General features: G+C 40.4%; 1 protein-coding gene across 2 annotated transcripts; it reads left to right on the top strand.

Annotated features, from left to right (window-relative positions):
• Nucleotides 1-445: 445 nt before the first annotated feature.
• tmem106bb (transmembrane protein 106Bb) lies at nt 446-12,489 on the top strand. 2 transcript variants are annotated; one of them, XM_076011845.1, is made up of 9 exons: nt 479-599; nt 1,715-1,814; nt 2,340-2,544; nt 4,428-4,491; nt 6,036-6,192; nt 7,492-7,632; nt 7,742-7,791; nt 9,180-9,233; nt 10,059-12,489. In XM_076011845.1, exons 3-9 carry the CDS (start codon nt 2,355-2,357, stop codon nt 10,195-10,197), a joined length of 795 nt encoding a protein of 264 aa, XP_075867960.1. In that variant the 5' UTR covers nt 479-599; nt 1,715-1,814; nt 2,340-2,354; the 3' UTR covers nt 10,198-12,489. The 2 variants fall into 2 exon arrangements, with proteins under 2 accessions (XP_075867959.1, XP_075867960.1); XM_076011844.1 differs by lacking the exon at nt 1,715-1,814 and having other exon boundaries at nt 446-599.
• The last annotated feature ends 3,161 nt before the right edge of the window (nt 12,490-15,650 follow it).

Below are 15,650 nucleotides of genomic sequence, written 5' to 3'. Positions count from 1 at the left end.
TGTGGAGGTATTCTGCAACTACACTTAGCCCACGAAAAAGGTTGCATGGAAGACATGAATTTACATTTTTCAGGGAGGCAATAATAATGATAATAATAATGTACGTTGTGATGTGTTGTTTGTCATCGCGGTGCTCTCTCTGAAGTGGTAAACCATGGTTCATCTTGAAACAAGATATTCGTTGACGACATTATTGACGCCTCATGAATCAAAGAGTGAACAGCTGGGTTGATGAGAAAATAAATAGAATGCTGTCCGTCTGGGGGTTGGTGAAGGTTCGACAAACTCACATACCAAAGATACATCGATTGATATCATGAACATTATCCATTCATTTTAGCATCATATCAAAATATAAATATAAATATCTAAAGAGCCGCTTGGGAGCCAAAAGAGCCACTGACTCTGCTTAGCGAACCGAACCAAATGAACCGGTGTTCTCTGACAAGAGGCGGAATTCCCATCACTATTTACTTTGACTGTGAACGTCTCACGTCCGCGCATGTGTGTTGAACTGTAGGAGATATTAACACTTTGCTGAGCGACTAGAAGCATCAACAGTCGGACAGCAGGAACCCTGGAGACACGCTCACATCAAGGTACTGTGCGTATTTCTCTGTATTCATTGAGTGAACACACAACCGGTCCTGGTCGTCCTATGGTTCCAACACCGCCATCGGCGTCCAAGAGTGGAATACAGTGGGCGACACTAGTAGTTCATTAGCAGTTGAGCCGTGTGTGTTGAGTGTTGTCTCAAAGGAACAACTCGTTGTCTCTTCTTTGTTTTTTTTCCCTCCTCGTCTCTACTTGGCTGCCATTCCGCTGTAGACATGAACTGATTCACTTTAGCGGTGTACATGTCAACTTAATAGGCTGTTAGCTTAGCCTGTTAGCTTAGCAGCGGGGCTAATCCACTTCCAGCGCTAGCCTGGCAAAGCTAATGCAAACAGCAGTAACACAAAAGGTTGACAACAACACGGTACTGTGTTGTTGTTAAGCCAACACAGCCAAAGGTGTGTTTCCTGTTGTTCGCATAGGGTCTAGTTCAGGCGTGGGCAAACTACGGCCCGGGGGCCATAAGCGGCCCATTAAGCTTTAACTTCGCTTTGCTTCATTTTCAATTGACATTAAAGCAACATGTATGTGTTGTTTCTGAAGGCTGGTTTAAATGACAGCAGACGGGTTGCTGCAAAGTCATCACAACTATCTCCCTCCACGATTGTGTTGGGTTGCTCATTGGATTGTTAATGTTCCAGGGTGATGTAGCTCTTCTGACGTCACACATTGTCTCAGTTTGACTTCAGTGACGTCATGTTATTAGTGATACTCATCTACTGTATGTGAAGACAACTGATCACATTCATTTCTCACAATAGTTACAAACCATGACAGAACAGCTTTGGAGACAGATAATGGCACTTTATTTCTACAAATAAGAGATCACCTGATTATGTATAATACATTTTTAAATCATTTTATTTATTTATTTTTATCTAGATATTGTCATATTCAAATCTACCACCACAACAAAGACTTTTTTTCAAAAGCAGTTATTTTGTTCAACAATAATTTAGCTACATATAATTTGTATATTTATCTGATTTCTTTTTAATTTATCTAACTTTTTCATCTTTTCTTTGCACTGTATATGCTGCTGTAACTGTAAATTTCCACAACAGGGGATGAATAAAAAGGCATTCTTCTTTCTCTACAGTTATGCATGAAACCAGTCATATAACCCTTCCATCCATCCATCTATTTTCAATACCCGCTGGTTCCTGCTCTCTGCTGGAGCCTCTCCCAGCTGTCACAGGGTGAAGGCAGGGTGACACCCTGGACAAGCAATCATATCATCATTAGGCCTAAATCATCTGAATAGCACTGCTGTTACATACTGCAAACTGTTGTTGTCTATTGTGTGGTAAATCTAAACCAGGGGTGGGCTAACTCGTTGACTGGTGGGCCACAATGGGTTCTAAAATGTGACAGAGGGGCCTATAAATGTGGCTTCAATGTCCATGTAAAATGAAGCAAAGCAAAGTTGCAACCGAATCAGTGTCTTTGAAGCCCCATGGTGTTTAGCTCTTTATTGAAATTACTCTGAAAACACTGGAGACATGGAGGAAATACAGAAGTTTGATGACTGACTATTAATATCATTTCTTGAAGTTTGGCTTAAGGGCCGGATTAAAACGCTTAACAGGCCACATATGGCCTCCGGGCCGTAGTTTGCCCCATGCCTGATCTGAACAGATAGACATGTTCTAATTTAGAGTCCAATGAGCACTTGGAATTTTGATTGTTTGACATAAACTGAATATTTTTTGGGTCTTTTCCAGGTGTGTGATTCCAACATGGGGAAGACTTTCAGCCGCCTGCTCAAGCAGAACGCTCCAGAAGATGGTCGTGAGAATCTGGCCTCCCACCTGGAGGAGGCCGATGACGGGAAGGGAGGAGACGTCTCCCAGTTTCCTTACGTGGAGTTCACAGGAAGAGACAGCGTGACATGTCCCACCTGTCAGGGCACTGGACGCATCCCAAGAGGTTGGAGCAGCCCACCCTCTGCTGGTTGTGCCGCTCACACTCACTGGCGGTGGTGGCACCTGCATGCTAATAATTATGATAATTAGGGAGGCACGATATGTGTTTTTTCAAGCTGATACCGATAACCGATAACATATTTATGTTTATTAATTTTTTAATTTAGTTTCACCTGTGCACATCTGGAAGTAAAAAAAAACTATTAACAAAACATAAACCAAGAACAGTTCTGTTTCCAGAAATGCACATATTTTTTATTTTTTATTTTTTCAAACAAACAAATGGTGTGTGCATAAGAATGAGCACTGGATGCAAATGGCTGATATAAAATTCCAAAAATAAAGGCCTCTAGGAGTCCACAAACTCTTCTGCATAAGGATTCAAAAAGTGCACGAACAAGTACGGCAAATACAATATAAATGCACAACTGACACTTGAATCACTTCAGACATGTCGAGTTAAACACAAAAATTAAAGGTCTATCTTTGAAGTCCTTATCCGGCCACTGCACTGTCAGACTTAGCAAGCTTACAGGGCTAACATCACATGTCTACAAATCAGTTGTGAAGCTTGTGTCCTAATTTCCATCGATCATTGTTATGCAGTGTGAGCCATCGCACAAATGTCTTCTTCAGACACGGCAAAGTAGTCCAGCACAATCGACGCCTTGTTTGTTGTCACACACACGCAGGGGAAGTTTACGTCAGGCTCGCAGCACGCAAGATTTTTCCCGAGGAGGTTTTTGGGAAAACCACACCCCGATTACAGCTTTTATATCGGAATATCGGATTTATTGGTATGATGTCAGAATTCCTAATATCGGTCCGATACTTATCGTGCACCCTTAGTGATAATACATTTTATTTATAAGCGCCTTTCTGAGCACTCGAGGACACTATACAGGAAACGCAAATGCAATCGGGCAACATTTAAAAGCTGCACACAGAAAAGAGTAAATCATAAAAATGAAAATAAAAACTAAAATAAAATTAAACAACACAGTTAGGCAGAGTAGCATAATTTTAACAGATGGGTTTTGAGTCTGGATTTAAATAAAGGAAGAGAGATACCTGCAGTTACGCATGGTTTTATGGTTCTCAGCTGGTGGAGTCTGTGCAACCCCAGTTTTTTTCCAATATCACGACGTCTCAACCCAAATTTATTCCCCAAAAATAAAAACTTCAGCCCTCTTTCTATCGGGTCTAGTCAATAAATGATTACATTTATTGGGAATGGGATTTTATTTTTATTTAATATTTAAAAATATGAAATTAAATTAAATCCTTTTTTTTTACGATAAGGGAAACTGCCCACGAAGCCACGACCCAACCAAACAGCTTTGTGACCCACTTTTGGGTTGTGAGCCACCAGTCGAGAAACGCTCGGCATAGATGTTTTTTTATTGAAGCGGCAAACAGAAGAAAGAGGTTTTCTCAGTAAACGCTGGCACAGAAAACATTCATGTCGTGTACAGCATGTTTCCGTAGCAAGAGGGAAGAACCCCCAACTGTTATCATGAACAACAGCTGTGTGGATGGAGGAGGAGGTCCAGGTGTTTCTCCTCCTCCTCCTCCTCTTGATATGAAGTCTGACATCTACTTTCTGCAGGAATAACTACAACTAGAATTCATTGAAATCCTCTCTGTTGTTCTGCTGCTGCTGTTCTCTGCTCTTCTTTCTCCAGTCGACCTGCTGTGCCACTCTATGACCTAGAACATCACTTTATATAGCGCTGTTGATTGACTTCAAATCGCATAGCATAAATGCGGCACATTTTTATTGTCCATCATGCTTGAAGTGAAATTTCAAATGTTTGCTTCAACATTTGCGAGACATTTTGTGGAAACTTGCACACAGGTTGTGAGTGATAGTTGCCTCTGTTTCAGGACAAGAGAACCAACTGGTGGCTTTGATTCCATACAGCGACCAGAGGCTGCAGCCCCGCAGGACGTAAGACTCTTCCACTTTTCTTTTTCTCTTTCTTTCTTTCTTTCTCTCTTTCTCTCTTTCTTTCCTTCTTTCTATCTCTGTATTTCCGAAACTACAGCATCAATCCCACGAGTGTTACAATGTCTTGAAACATTTGTGCCAAACACTTCATATTTTCAAATTGAAGGTTCTGCACTGATCTGCCCCTGCTTTCAAATATATATTAACAGATTCCCTAATCTAAGGAACTCCCCAATATGTTTAATTACTATTTTTATGTTACTTATTAAGTACAGTTGATACTCACCTCCCTGTTCTCTCTTATTTCCTTCCCTTTCTTATCTCTTATTTTACGCCACATTCTTGATTTATTTGTTTGTATATTTTAAGTATTTCAACTGCAAGTTTCAAACTTTAATTGTAGTTTCTTGTGATGTCATCGATGGGCTTCCTTCAGTGTGGCAGGGTATAAGCTGCTCACCAATAATTAACAATCCTATCAGATGATTTCTGCCCTTTGCCTCTTTTTAAGAGGGCTTTATTAGATGTTGATTGGCCTCCATGTTCTTCACCTTTAAGAAGGAGCCACGTCACCGTACTGAGGAGAAACCCTGATGTGTCAATCAGCCTCATAGCTGAAGCAAGTTTTCCTGCTTTCACCTAAAATCAGACGGCTGCTTGTCACTGCCGCTGTTGGTCGCTCACAAGTTCAAATAATTCAGTGGAGCAGGTTGTGCAGACCTGCCAACCTGTAGGCAGTTTGTGTAGCGGCTACACAATTTGACCTCTAAATATGCTGGTCGCAGTGCTTCAGAGCTGGCAGGAACAAGTATAAATACTTTAAACCTTCTTGAATACTGCGAGGCTTCAAACACAGTGAAATCTATTCAGTCTTTGCAGCAGACAACATTTGAACGCGAGTTCAAAACTTCACCAAAGTGGAGCTGCACCTCCTGCGAGGAGCTTTTGTCCTGTCATTGGCTGCAGTCCCTGTTTCTGAGTGAAAGAACTCTGTATTATTCTGCTGCCAGGATTTGACAATAAGAATATTTACAGATAGTGCTGCCACTCTTTACTCATTTTTTAACAATTAATTAGACACATTTCGAAAGATGTATCCTTCCACTTGGGCATGACTTCAACGGGTTTTTTCACCATCACTTGTTGAACATTAGACTCAAATCTTACTTCTGGTTAATGACAGATACCGGTATTGGGTATTAGTACCGATACCGGGGTTGAGTACTCTACTCATAAAATACGTGCCGATACCACGACATGACAGGAGAGATGTGAAGCTTCTCCCGGTCAAAGGAGAACATCCATTAACTTGAATTTATCTTTTTTTTTTTTTTTTTTGATGGATTTGATCAAAAGCCCGGGCTAAAAACACATAAATAGGGCAGATGAAGAAAATGAAAAGAAGTATGGAAGATGTGCTGAGCAGCTCTCCGAATGTGTGTTGATGAGAAATGGGGGACGGTGACGAGAGGCAGAATGCAGAGTGCAAAGTCTTCAGTTGCTGTGTGACTCCAGCCATCTGCTTGGTGCTGCTCCTCCTGCAGGAAGCTGTACGTTACTGCGTCAGTGCTGCTGTGCCTGCTGCTGTGCGGCCTGGCCATCTTCTTCCTCTTCCCTCGCTCCATCGACGTCTCCTACGTTGGCGTCAGGTCGGTGGTGGTCGGCTACGACCAGGAGAAGAGAGTCTACCTCAACATCACGGTGAGCCTCCACCCACACCTGTTGCTCCACCCTCTGAACGCACTGCTCTGTCTCTGGTTGATTCTGCTGTCGCTGCTACGTCTTCTGCACCGTCACGTCTTCAACCAGATAGCCTCGATTGAAAAGGAATGTGACAGATTTAAAGGTCACTCAAGATTTCAAGGTCACTTGGCGCCTGTTGGAGCCTTTTTGAACAATAACTTAACTAAATAATCAGTGGAGATGTGTTGTGAATAAAGGCTGCCATGGATCAGGTTGTCTGGACTATTTCTGGAGAAGACGGGAATAAAAACTAGGGATGCACAGATACCAGTGCCGGGTATCGGTACCGATACCAGGGTTGAGTACTCTGCTCTTACTCGTACGCCGATACCAGTTGTATATGTATGTGTATAACAGTTTTGTTCAATTTGTGTTTGTGCTGAGGAATGTTGTTCCAATAACACAACATCCGTGGAAAAATAAACAATAAAAAAATCAAAGGAATTCTGTAATGTGTCATGACCTTTTTAAGTACTCGGTATCGGTTAGTACTAAAATGCAAGTACTGGTACCCTAATGGTTCTATATAAGAGTGATATCAGTGCATCACTAGTTTATTTCATTAGTTTATTTAGTTTATATTTACACCATAAGCTGCGTTGTTAAAGAAAACACTGTGGTTTCCTTCATGATTATGAAATTAAAGAAATGTATGTTCGTAACATGTTTATATGCACTACCAGTCAAAAGTTTGGCCACATACTTCTGATTGAATGGGTTTTCTTTCATTTTCATGTCTATTGACATTGTAGATTGTCACTCAAGGCATCAAAACTATGAATGAACACGTGGAATATGTATTCAACCAAAAAATGTGAAATAACTCAAACCGGTTTTATATTTGAGATGATCTAGAATAGCCACCCTGCCTATAAAATATATAGAACAGAACATATTTTGGTATTTAACTTTTGTTTTTTTGCCACATTGATCCACATATCTAGGTCATATATTTGATGTCTTCAGTGTGTATCTACAGTGTAGAAAGCAGTCAAGATAAAGAAGAAACGGGTGTGGCCAAACTTCGGACTGTTGGACCAGATCAATCAGACGTGTGTGTGTGTGTGTGTGTGTGTGTGTGTGTGTGTGTGTGTGTGTGTGTGTGTGTGTGTGTGTGTGTGTGTGTGTGTGTGTGTGTGTGTGTGTGTGTGTGTGTGTGTGTGTGTGTGTGTGTGTGTGTGTGTGTGTGTGAGAGAGAGAGAACTGGCCTTACTGGTGATGACCACCCTGGTTCCATTGACTGTTGCTGTCCTCCAGAACACCCTGAACATCACCAACAACAACTACTACTCAGTGGAGGTGGCCAACATTACGGCGCAGGTGCAGTTTGCCCAGACGGTCATCGGGAAGTCTCGAGTCAGTAACATCACCGCCATCACTCCACTGGACATGAAGCAGGTGGCAGATCCCTCACTCACTCACTGCTGGCTGCTGTCTCTCTGTGTTTCTCTCTCTCTTTTCACACGGAGTCTATTCAACCAACCGTGGTGTTGATGTTTAATTTCAGATTGACTACATGGTCCCAACGGTTCTAGCAGATGAGCTGAGCTACATGTAGTGAGTATCTTGTTCACCATTCACCATTTCACTCCGAATCACAGACAACAGATGCAAAATGGAGTTTCTTTTGTCATCTCTACTTGCATTAAGTATATTTGCATCAGTATTTGGGGAATTTGCTGTTTTTCCATATACAACATTTTAAATGTGAAGAGAAAAAAAAAACCTTAAATAATTAACGGAGGTAATGTTTTTAACATACTGTAATTGCTGGACTATATGAATATAAGCCTTATTATATATATGAGCATTTCAGTACTCACCAATACCAACACTGAGTACTTCATAACGGCATTACACTTAATGAGATTACTTTGATTTTTAAAACACTTGTCCACTGTTATTTGAACAACATTCCTCTGCATGTTTAACATACTGCCCATAAAGACATTAATAAAAGTGTATAATCACAGTACAATCACAATCATTTGGTTTTCCTCCCCTCAGAACTAAGGATGCACCCATACCACTTTGTTTTACAGAACCAGTAGAGTACAAGTACTTGCTTTTCAGTACTCACTGATCCTGATACTGAGTACATTAAACATTATAGAATTACTTTGATTTTTTTTTCTCCACAGTTATTTGAACAACATTCCTCAGCAGGTTTTTCTAAAACAAGTTTCACTGCAGTACAAACACTGAACTAAATTGTCAAATACACACATATACAACTGGTATTGTTTTTGTGGTATCTGCATTTATTTTTACGAGTAAAGTACTCAACCCCGGTACCGATACCCGATACTGGTATCTGTATTGATGCTTCCCTACTTGCCATGATGAGGCACAAAGTGCAAAATTGACTGATGTGAAGACGTCAGTGTGATTGATTTTAATTGGAACAGTTTCATTGGATGAGATGTTGGCTGTTCTCTAATCTCATTGGTCGGATGCCACGGGGCTCAACATGTGGGCGCCTCAAACCTCGTTGGGACGTAAAAACCCTCAAACTGGCTGCATTAGTGTTGAAAGTGTGTGAAAAAAGTATCTGTGTACAGTCTGAAAATGACGCTTAAATCAATTGGTATTGTCTTTAATAAATGAATGGCATATTTAATAACACATTTATTGTATTTAATTCTGATTGAAATTAAATGTGGCATCGGTGTGTGTGTTGTGTGGATTGTGAAAGGCAGGAGGAGCGTGAGGCTGATTGGGTTGATTCTGACGTTGCAGATACACATGCATGTGATTGTTCTAAATGAAGCGTTAATGACCTCGAGTCGACCTCAGCCTGGCCAAACTGTCCAGTGTCTGAACCCTTGACCCCTGACTGGCCCGATACAACAGAGCACCAGTTCATTCATCTCTCACCAAATGAAAACAGGTTGAGTCGTTTTTGTTGCTACACAATATTTGACAACAGTGTTTTCATTTTGCAGTGAGTACTGCACCCTGGAGGCCATCAGGGTGCACAACATCGTGGTCATGATGCAGTAAGTCGTCTTGGTTCCTCTCCTACACTGGTTCTCTGCTGGTGGAGTCGCACCACACTCAGAATTTATTCCACAGAAACACCATAGAAAGTGGGCAAACTTTCCATCATGACGAGTCAAAAATGATTAAAATTATTGAATTGAATTGTGTGTCCTGCCAAATAAATGTCTATCAATATTTTTATTTTAAAAAACCCTTTTTAGGGAAAAAAGGGGGGGCCCAATCAAAACAACCCCACGACCCACCAGTTAAGAAGCACTGCTGTAAATCTGTTTTAGTTTCCATGTCCAAATTGAATCAGTGGTTTTTGCTGCTCGAATTCCCACAACAGCCCAGGTGTTGTTCTTTTCAGCAAGTCTTTTAATAATTTTCTTCAACATTTTGCTGTTTTGCCAACTATTTTGAACCATTTAAAAAACAAACAAAACAACGACTTTGCTTCATCAAATTCAAAAAATAAACTCTCTAGGAATAAGGAGGCAGGGTGTCACTCTAGGTGTCACCAACAGAGCGTAAAACGGCAGGAGCTGGATTCTTGACCAGACCCAGTAAAAATGCCTCAGAGTCCGAGACGAGACCGAAACCCTTAAACAGTGGCCTGGAGACCAAGACCAACCTCTAGGACTACAACACTATTTTCAGTGCAGTCAGACGGATGAAGCTGAGCCTCCTCAGAGAAACTCAACTGGTCATGTTTCATCCTCGCTCTGCTAGTTGACGCTAAAAGATGTGTGAAAGAGCTGAAGAAGTTCAGTTTTCACTCCAGGAGTCTCCTTCCAACATGTTGGAGTGGTGATTTTGGTCCCTTTGCTCGTGTTTTGCAGAGTGACAGTGACCACCACCTACTTTGGCCATGCAGAGCAGGTGTCCCAGGAGATGTACCAGTACGTGGACTGTGGAGGAAACACCACCTCCGTCAGAGGGATGGCCAGATCTCTCAGCTTCCCAGAGCCTTCACACTAGCTCCACAGGTTCAACCTCCACCAGTGGACCCTCCACCAACGTCAGAGCCTCAGATGTTTCTCTGGTTGGTCCTTCCATCAGTCACTCAGTCCACTGATCGTCTCTCACAACTGTGGGGGTTTTTGCCTCAGTGTCACGCCTACTAAAGAGATGTCAGATCTTTGGAGATGGAGATGTCATCTTGTGTTCAATGGTTCATCGTGTCATAACTGTGAGATGGTTGTTGATGCTTCACAGTGGGAACTGTGACTCCAGCGAAGCCCCAAAGCTGTATCACACTGGTGAAGCAGGTGGAGCTCAGTGACAATCCAAGCTGAGAATCCAACAACCAACTGGACCTCAGAACTTCTCCAGTGACTGAGGCTGACTGGGATTTCAACACCAGGAACATTTGGAGCATTTCTGAAGACCAAAAGACCTGATAGAAATATTCTGTCAAGTTCAGAGAAGGACGATCCTTGTCACATGATCTTAGAATCTTCTCAAAAATCCTAAACACAAACATTGAAATTAATATTAATACTACTGCAGGAGATGGACCTTGTGGTCATGAAGCTCTATGTTCACATGTTAAATTTCCAACCAAGATGCTGCATAATAATTATCCCTCCAGTTTTCCCTCTATGACCTCTTGTTGTCGCTGTCATGGAAGTCAGTTATTTCAACGCCATTATTTATCTTTATTTATGAGTCAAATACACTAATAAGCCTTCATTTCCGCTGTGTGTCATCACCACTGTTGAAGTGTCCCGATGGACATCTCAAGTTTCTTTACGACCACTGGAGACGCTGCTGATGCTCCGCTCGGCTCTCGTCCTCTTGAGTGTGAAATATTCCTACTTCATCTTCAGATGTCAGCCTTATGAAAGCAACTGAACCATGTTCAGTGATTCTCCCCTCTGGATTTCCAGAATACGGCAAATGCAGTAGTGTTGACGGTATCAATGATCTGCTGGGTGATCAGTGGAAGGTATAGGCTGCTGTTAATTTCCAACTCCAGAAACTCACCGTTCTGGCAGTTATGCTTGATGACATTAACCTCATCCTAATGCAGCTTTCATTGACATAAATTAGTCTTGGATGTCTTTGAACATTAAACTTTCTACATTAAATATCGTCATGATTCTATTTAGACAGTAATGATCAGTATAATTCTCAAAAAAATCCTTTATATGATAAATGATGCACTTTACATGAGACACCTGAGTGTTGGGAAACTCCGCCCACCTCAGTCTATTGTTACCTGTTGGTAACAACACTGGTTGTCATTGTGTCCCTTCGGGTTTTCACATGAAGTACTTGATGCTTCAACATGAAGTTTGTTGATGATTTGATCACTTGCGTTGTGTTTAGATCTACTTGATTGTTGGCCGGGAAACATTTTATTTCATTGATGCGTACACGATCTCTGTGCATTTCTATTGGCCAGTCTGACTCAGCTTAGGGAATGTGTCTTCAATCCATTAGAATGGTTTTCACTTGTGTTGTTCACTTCTCTAGTTGTCTGGTGATTATTAGTGTGACTTCCTGGGAGTTTTAACTCAGTCATCATCATTTCAACAGAAATTTGTTTGCAAAATAATGTTCAGTCATCAGTCATTTCGTGTCCGTCATCACATTGTGTTAAATCGAGGCTTGTTTTCATTTGACTACCTTTACCACAGCAACAGAATGTTTTGTGTTAACACTAAATCAATATTTCATATGATCCTATAGTTGGTGTTAATATTATATTTTCTCGTGTTCTCTTCAATTCAAGATTCTATTGGACGAGGGTTTATAGTCATGTCAGCACTCTGTTCCTATTGGCTGCTGCTGCCAGTGGAGTGTTTCCTATTCTGATGCTTTCTATTGGTTGTTAATTCATACACATATATTGTTTTTTAAGCTTTTAAAGACTATTACAGGATTATTAATAATATTTTTGTTGGCCAATTATTTCACCACATGTAACTTACAATTTTTGGAAAGTCATATTTTTCGTTTGCGACTCAAAGATGAAGGTTGTGCATCGTAGCCTTTTGATTAAAATATAAAGAGTTTTATGTCATAGTTAATGAACCTGCTCTATTTTCCAATAAAACATCATACAGACTTTGATAAACTGCAGTTTAACATTTGTAGAGTAACATTTACTTTTCAACTATATTTGTCAACTGTTTCAGAGCTTGGGATGGGAAATGGAATATTGTGGAGTTTTGTAACATTATGTTGATCACAATGCATTGTGACTTTTGTGGGGGCTTTATGAATAAAGTTGTTCAACATAAATAAATGAAATATGTCACTGTATGTTTTTTCTTGAAATATGGCTGTAGCTGACTGGACACTTATTAAAGTATTGTCAAATATGTTTTGTTACAGCAGGAGACAATATTGGTTTTTAGAGCTGGTGTCGCTGTTATTTCCAGGAAAATTAATTTTAAAATTCCATTGAGCTACAAGAACAAAACGACTCAGAACAGAACAACAAATGACTTTCCACAACTTCACACTTTTGCAAACATCTCACAATGTTCCCACGTGAAGCAAATATTACTACTACTACTACTAATAATAATAATAATAAAATAATCCAAAATACCAGAGATTAAAAATACAAAAAGAATGCAACAAAAACATTCTATATTAAAGCAGAGCAAGTGTTTGTCAGGTGATGTGAGCAAGTTTGAAGTTATTTAGGTCCCAACAAGATACACTTGATTGCTTAGTTTCCTATCAATGTTTTGCTCTACTGCTCCACTGCCTGCTTGGTAATGAAGCCTGCATTATTGTCTTGCTGCTCTGCAGTGTGTTGGAGTCATAATCTGATTGCAGAGCAGCTGCAGCAACCACTTTCCTCTTTAATCTGATTTCACAGTGCTGACTGGCTGAGTTGTAATTGGCTCGCTGCACCGGTCGCTGTGACCCACTCACACACACACACAGCAGCAGATGGATGGAGTGTTTTGGTGAGCCACCTCATAGGAGGAAACAATCTATCATGGGATATGTAGAAAACATGTTGCTTTATTGTCAATGTAAAATGAACCAAACCAAGGTTACAACCAAATTTTCATTTTCTTTGATGTCGTCTTTGTTGAAGTGACTCTTTAAAGACTGACAATGAAACAAATGAAATACAGTTTTTGATCTAGTACTAACAGTCACTGCTATTTCAAAGTAATTTAGAGTTACATCATCATCATCTCAAATTTGGTTTAGGGGCTGGATTAAAAAATATCATCGGGCCACATGTGGCCCCTGGGCCATAGTTTGCCCATGCCTGATGTAACATCTTCATAATGTGTTGAGTCATGTGAAGGATGAGGGTGTGATGACCAAGAAGGACTTGGTCTCGTGACAGAATCAAACCGATGCCGAGCCGATTCGGCTGATTGAGCTGATTCAGTTGGACGACGTGGTTCTTGCGTGACTGACCACTTTCAGCCTCAAATCATCTCCCTTCTCTCCGTCCTGTGATTCAGTCTAATGTCAAAAATTCTGAAGTGAAAGCAAAAGCCTCTCTTGCTTTGTGACTGTGTGTGTGTGTGTGTGTGTGTGTGTGTGCCAGCATATCCAAGAAGGACCAATACAGACTGGAGAAACTGATCAGGCGGGCCGGCTCTGTGGTCGGCATGAAGCTGGACTCTCTGGTGACGGTGGCAGAGAGGAGGACTCTGGACAAACTGTTGGACATTATGGACAATGCCAGCCACCCCCTGCACACCGTCATCAGCAACCAGAGGAGTCTGTTCAGTAATAGACTGCTTCTTCCCAAGTGTCGGACCAACAGGCTCAAGAACTCCTTTGTCCATCATGCCATCACTCTCTACAACTCCTCACTTGGGGGGAGGAGGAGGACATAGAGTGCTGAGGGTAGTGGTGGGGAAGGGAGGTGGCCATTATTATGTATATGTATATTGTATATGTATATTAGTAATTTTTTATTATTTTATACCTGTGTGCCGCTATTGTGTGCTGCTATTTTATTTCATTTAATTTTTTACTTATCTGTGTATATATATATATATATATATATATATATATATATATATATATATATATATATATATATATATATATATATATATATATATATGTATATATATATATATATATATATATATATATATATATATATATATACATAATATGTATATTGGTAATTATTTATTATTTTATACCTGTGTGCCGCTATTTTATTTCATTTTATTTTTTTATTTATCTGTGTGCTGCTATTTCTTTTAATCTGTGTGCTTAAATTTATTTTTCCATTGGTGTGTACTACTGCTGCTGGAAGTGTTAATTTTCCTGAGGGAGTCATCCCAAAGGGATCAATAAAGTCTCTATCTATCTATCTATCTATGTATATATATATATATATATATATATATATATATATATATATATATTCATGTTCATTTAGAGCTTCAGTTTTTCTGTTTGGTGACAGATTGACTTGTGATGACAAACAGTCGCTTCCAGGGCAAATACTCTGCAGTGCAGTGAAGTGCTGAGCCTTGGTGGAATGAGGCCTGCAAAACAAGTTCCAATACACAACATATTCAGTGACAACTATGTTGCCTTGTGTGCTGAGCAAGAAAACTGGAAATATTACCGAGAGGTGGACACAGACTTTTGAGTTTTGGGTTTTTTTCTTCCAATGATGCACTTCGTTTGGCCTCTTTACTACAACTACTAGGATTCGGAGAATAAACCGTACTGTAAACTGACTGGTGGGTCACAGTGGGTTGTATAATGTTCATCATCATCATCATCATCATCATCATCATCATCATCATCATCATCATCATCCCTGTGGCAGGGAAACTAAAACATTGATAACGTTTATTAATATAGTTTCACGTTCAGCGGGCCGGATTATAAAGCATAACGGGCCGCATATGGCCCGCGGGCCATAGTTTGCCCACACCTGCTCTAGTTTGTCCAAAGACGCTAAAGAGTTTTAAGTTTTAAAAGAGCAACAAGCGATTTTCCTCACTTAAGTTACGGCTCCAGTGCTGTTGTTGTTTCATAAAGCATCTGAATGTCAACCATCATTATTCGAGCTCTGAATATTAATAATATTCTGGTTCTGATTTTGAAGAAGCATGGCCAGGTCCAATACTGTATGACCACCAAGTTTCTCCAGCAACTGCACAACAGTAGTCCATTAGCAGTAGAGAGACAAAGCTCAGATACATCCACTCTCCTCCAGTGCTGTTACTGCAGGGCAGGAGGACGTGGACACTGTCAAACTAACACACTCGTGACAGAGGAGTGTATTTCTGCATTTTGAATATGTGCATGTGTTTGTTCATTTGACTATAAAGGTCACCAACAATAAAGAAATGTTGTATTTTCTCTGCTGTGTCTTAAACCTTAAATCTTTTATTCCGAAAAAAAACAAAAAGTCCATCTTAAATGACGGAAGTGAATGGAAATGTCAGAGTGAAAGCAGGAACATGCAG

Source organism: Nelusetta ayraudi, unplaced genomic scaffold (assembly GCF_046127955.1).
Source record: "Nelusetta ayraudi isolate G7.1 ecotype Tasmania unplaced genomic scaffold, CSIRO-AGI_Nayr_v1 ptg000135l, whole genome shotgun sequence".
In the NCBI taxonomy this organism is placed as follows: domain Eukaryota; kingdom Metazoa; phylum Chordata; class Actinopteri; order Tetraodontiformes; family Monacanthidae; genus Nelusetta; species Nelusetta ayraudi.
This window is presented reverse-complemented; position numbering and strand designations above follow the sequence as displayed.

Bases quoted from the DNA above. Each gene is read 5' to 3' on its own strand.
- tmem106bb (XM_076011844.1), top strand. From the start codon at position 2,355: ATGGGGAAGACTTTCAGCCGCCTGCTCAAGCAGAACGCTCCAGAAGAT. The intron at 4,492-6,035 runs GTAAGACTCTTC...CTCCTCCTGCAG, and splicing joins AGGCTGCAGCCCCGCAGGAC to GAAGCTGTACGTTACTGCGT. The intron at 6,193-7,491 runs GTGAGCCTCCAC...GCTGTCCTCCAG, and splicing joins GAGTCTACCTCAACATCACG to AACACCCTGAACATCACCAA.